This window comes from Camellia sinensis, chromosome 15, assembly GCF_055761805.1.
Source record: "Camellia sinensis isolate YWXY chromosome 15, ASM5576180v1, whole genome shotgun sequence".
NCBI lineage: Eukaryota > Viridiplantae > Streptophyta > Magnoliopsida > Ericales > Theaceae > Camellia > Camellia sinensis.
In genome coordinates, this window is record NC_138975.1 from 31,931,352 (window position 1) to 31,936,200 (window position 4,849).

The 4,849-nt window shown below is 34.8% G+C and overlaps 1 protein-coding gene across 1 annotated transcript; it reads right to left on the bottom strand.

Annotated features, from left to right (window-relative positions):
- Positions 1–210: 210 nt before the first annotated feature.
- On the bottom strand, positions 211–1,323 carry LOC145812902 (uncharacterized). The gene is made up of 2 exons (XM_082908133.1): positions 706–1,323; positions 211–552 (listed from the first exon to the last, which is right to left on the bottom strand). The coding sequence occupies exons 1-2, from the start codon at positions 1,321–1,323 to the stop codon at positions 211–213; spliced, it is 960 nt and encodes a 319-aa protein (XP_082764259.1).
- Between the last annotated feature and the right edge of the window lie 3,526 nt (positions 1,324–4,849).

Below are 4,849 nucleotides of genomic sequence, written 5' to 3' on the forward strand. Positions count from 1 at the left end.
ATATGCAGGAAAGTCATTAATTGTCCACATAACAGCTGCATGCATTCGAAAAGTTAATTCAGTTGAGGCATCATATGTAAGCACACCATCTTCCCACAACTCCTTCAGCTCATCAACTAATGGTTGCATGTAAACATCGATATCCCTACCTGGTGCTTGTGGTCCAGGGATAAGCAATGACAACATACTAAATGGTTGTTTCATACATTTTCAAGAAGGCAAGTTGTAAGGCACAACAATCACAGGCCACATACTATATGAGTTGCTCATGTTTCCAAAAGGATTAAAACCATCAGTGGCCAACCCTAACCTCACATTTCGAGCCTCTTGGGAAAACACAGGATGCTTCCTATCAAAATCCTTCCATGCCTCACCGTCAACCGGGTGTCTCAATATCCCATCATCTACTCGCTTTTCTTTGTGCCATCTCATATTTATAGCTGTTTTTCTCGACATATATAATCTCTGCAACCTCGGTGTCAACGGGAAGTATCTTAAGATCTTATGAGGAATTTTCTTACCTTTTCCATCATTCAACTTGTATCTGGACTCCTAGCAAATTGGACAATTTTCCAAATTTGCATTCTCCTTCCAGAAAAGTGCACAATCATACTTACATGCATGAATCGTCACATATCCTAAGCCTAAGTCACGCAAGAATTTTTTGGCTTCATAAAGGGTCCATGGAATCACTTGATCACTTACCGGTAAAAGGTCCTTTAATATCCCCAACAACATGTTGAATGATTTATTGCTCCACTTGTTCAACACCTTCACATGAAGCATCTTAACAACAAATGATAAAATAGAAAACTTACGACACCCAGGGTACAACTCTCTTTGAGCATCATTCAACAATTTATCAAAGTTGCGCACATCCTCTTCTTCAACATTATTATCCACATCATCGTCATCGTCCTCTTCATTCCTGTCATTTTCATTATCATTCATGATAGTCCCCATGTAAACATCTTCTAACAAATTTAGGAATTCATCTTGATCTGCATCTGCATCTTCTTCCATTCTATCCCCAACACTTCCGTAGTCATTGTGGTTGTCATCATTCAATACATGAGATTGATTAATGGGAACAGATTCCCCGTGATGCACCCAAGTCTTGTAAGAAGGGGACATACCTTTCGCGACCAAATAATACTTCACAATTTTACTGGTGTGTTGTTCACAATTCAAACAGTCCATACAAGGACAACGAATCTTATCATTTGGCCTTACATTTGACATTGCAAAGTGAACAAAAGCCTTCACCCCATCTCGATACTGGGAACTCATCCTATTCTTAAGTAACATCCAATTCTTGTCCATATTTGGTCACCTACAAAGCCAACTATTTCGTTTCACAATTAAAAAATAGAAAAAAGAAATCCTCCATTGTGAAAAAGTATTGATTAGTTGAATGGATTAGATGGGAAAAAATTGAATAGAAATCACATCTAGTTTTTTATTTTTTTTATAAAGCATCTTAAAAAAAAAAAAAACTAATCAAATTCATTCAATTTCTTTAATAGATGTGATTTTAGCAATTTGACTTATTTATTTGAGTTAGACATGGACTTGAGATTTTTAAGCAAAACACAACCACCCCCTAATTAGCATATTTGGTCTTATCTTATTTATATGTCACATAGTTTCTTGGATTATCTAATTGTTTGTCATATCATGAATGCTCAAAACATTAGGATTCCATATTTTTATGTACGTATGTGTTATGATACGTTCACAGTAGTAAAAAGAAACTAATAATACAACAAGTGAATCCTCTAATAGCTACAAATTTAATATAAAAAAAAAAGTGTCAAAATTCTCCAAATAAATTAAAAAAGCCTTAACAAATAGTCAAATATTACCTGATGTAGTAATTGCCCCCAACGAACAAGTGCAGTTTTTTTATCTCTATGCATTAATCGATAACCTATAAATCAAAGTTTAAATTAAAATCGCACTATACACGAAATTAATGGAGAGTTATGGGCATGAAATGAATGTCAAATAACATATAAGGATACTCATGTCTTGTCTTCAATTTTTTTTTTTTTTTTTAAATTCTACCTTATTTGTCCTACTAAATTTCTTCAATTTAATATTCTGTAATTCATAGAATCAAAGAGTCAATGCAGGCACGACCCACATAAATTAGCAGCACAGATCCAAAATTTAGCATGATTGTCTCTCAGATGAGAAATAACAAAAGAGGATGCACCAGATACTTCCTACCTAGTGTTCATTCATTTATTTATTTTTCATAGGAGAGGGATACAACGATGTGTTGTCCCTGAAAATGATGGCCATTTAAGAATTTCTCAAGCTCTATCATGGGCCTAAAAGCTTGCAAACAGTTGGTAAATTTCCCTTGAGATGGTGATTTTGTCAAACATGTCTCAATAATTTAATATAAGAAGGCATGTGTGTCACACTGAAGCACATTAAACAGCACAACAAGCCAGCAACAGAAAAGGATCCACTTAAGGAAGAAATTTAACTAATTTATAAGTTACATTCCATAAGTTTAGTGAAGTAGTTTGTTGCTGATAGCAAAAGAATATCCCAAGAACGAAGAATCAGACCACCTTTCCTTTATCTTCCCAATTGAGTATGTCTTTCAGAAAATTACAGATAGCAAGTTATCAATTAAGCGAAAGTGTTACTTGGTTCCACCTTCACTGTCATGGTTGGTTGGCTTGTCTACTGGGCTTCATCACATGGTAGATCAATTGTACAATTAAAAGCCTCGGACAGATTCATCCAGATAGAATTAACTTTGTGATCAATCCAAATCAATCTTTTAAATCCTCTAAGTTCAGCAGGTAAATCAAATCAGTAAGGAATTCCAAAGAGCAAGGTGGATGAACAGAAATAAGAAAAAATAGTGGCTACATAGTAAAAAGCAGTGTGGTGCAAATTTAAGGTTCTGAAAGGACAAGCTAATTACATCGGACAAGGTAAAGAAAACACTAGATGACGTACTTAAAAGCATATTAAAATTTGATTGGATCGAAGACATACGATGGCAGTAAAAATTTTAGAACAAATTTAGTGCAAATACAAATCTCTGGTTGCACAAATTTGTAATTTAAATAATACAATTTTTGGTATCTCTCCACTGTTTTCAATGACCATTAGTTCTCGTATTGCACCACATATACAAAGCAAAACACTGGAAAATTTTTTTAACTTACTACAGCTTCTCCACCCATTACACCTCATATGACAACTCTTTTTTTTAGTAACCCCTCATATTATTCCTACTGGACCAACGAAAAAGCAGAAGGGGTAAAGAAAAATTAAAACCAATTTAAATAAATTTTATTTCTCTTGAATTTATCTATCCAATTGTTATATATGGGAGAACATAAATATTTTTTGTCACATGGCAAAAAACAAAAAAAATAATAAAATTATATATATTTTCTGACAAACTACAATCAATAAAAGCAATTCTCGAATACATATATATATATATATATATTGAATGAAAATCAATGTATTAACAAAAATCACAAGAAGAATGGCAGCAGCATCCATGAATCATTCAGTTTCATGCACCATGAGGGAAAAAAATGAAGGTAATGAAAACAATGAAGGTAATCTTGAATCATGCCCTGTTTGAAAACATTGGCGTATTACTTGTTAGTCATAATATCAAATGGGCAATCTGTGGTAGTTGAACAAAAAAGAAAAAAAACTTGCAAATATCAAATAAATAAATGCAAATTAATTTCAAAGAACAATTTATTATACAGCAGTGGGTTAGATTTCAGTCCAATCCCTGAAGACACGCCAGATATATAGTTCATCTAGGTCACACAACAGATATCATACATATCAAAAATAAAATAAAAATTATTTTATTTCACCTCTGTAACTTAAAAAATTGGTTTAAGAAAATACATTCAGAATATCATTTGGCCCAGAGAAGAGAACATCGATCTGCCGAACAGCGCTGCTGCTTCCCAGCGCTGCTGCTACTGCTGCCTAGTGGTGTTGTGCCATTGGCATTCAATGGCTCGAGAAAGCAAGAGGGAGAGGGACTACATTCAACATATCAGAGATAGAGAAGAGAAGAGGGGATCGACCCAAAAAGAGGGTGCGATCTGTCGCCGTGCAGCGCTGCTGTCAACAGCTTTGGTGCCTTTCAGATTCGGCGATGCAGCAGAGCAAGAGGGAGAGGGAGAGGGAGAGAGAAGAAGAAGAAGAGAAGAAGAAGAAGAAGAAGAAGAAGAAGAAGAAGAAGAAGAAGAAGAAGAAGAAGAAGAAGACATTACCTGGAGCAACTTGTGTGTGCCATTTCAGATGGAGTGAGACCTATGTGTGCCGTTTCAGATGGAGTGAGAAAGTGAGAACAAAAGTGATGGTCACTCATCAGTCAATTACTTTTGGCAATAAAAAATTTGGGTAAAGGCAAATAAATTATTGGTAACCAAATAAATTTGGTTGCCATAAATATTATTCAAATTTTCGGTGACCAAGTCAAGCTTGTCACCAAAGACATATAATTGGCGACAAAAATTTCCGTCGCTAAAAATTAATTTGGTCGCCAAATTGTTTTTAGCTCTCCCGCGCAAAAAAATCACTTGGTGCCAAACTCAATAGTGACCAAAATTTTAAATTCGTCGCCAAAAGTTTAGTTTTTAGTGACCAAAACCATTCAGTCGCCAATGATGTATCTTTGGCAACTAAATTTTTGTTTGGTTGCTAAAAAGCGTTGCCAATAATGTTTTTTGTTGTAGTGATTATACGAGAAGGTTTATTTCTTTCCCGTATAATTGGCGCCGTCTGTGGGAAAAACAGACAGGACAAAACCTCTTGATCAAGCTTTGCCTTTTGAGGAAAC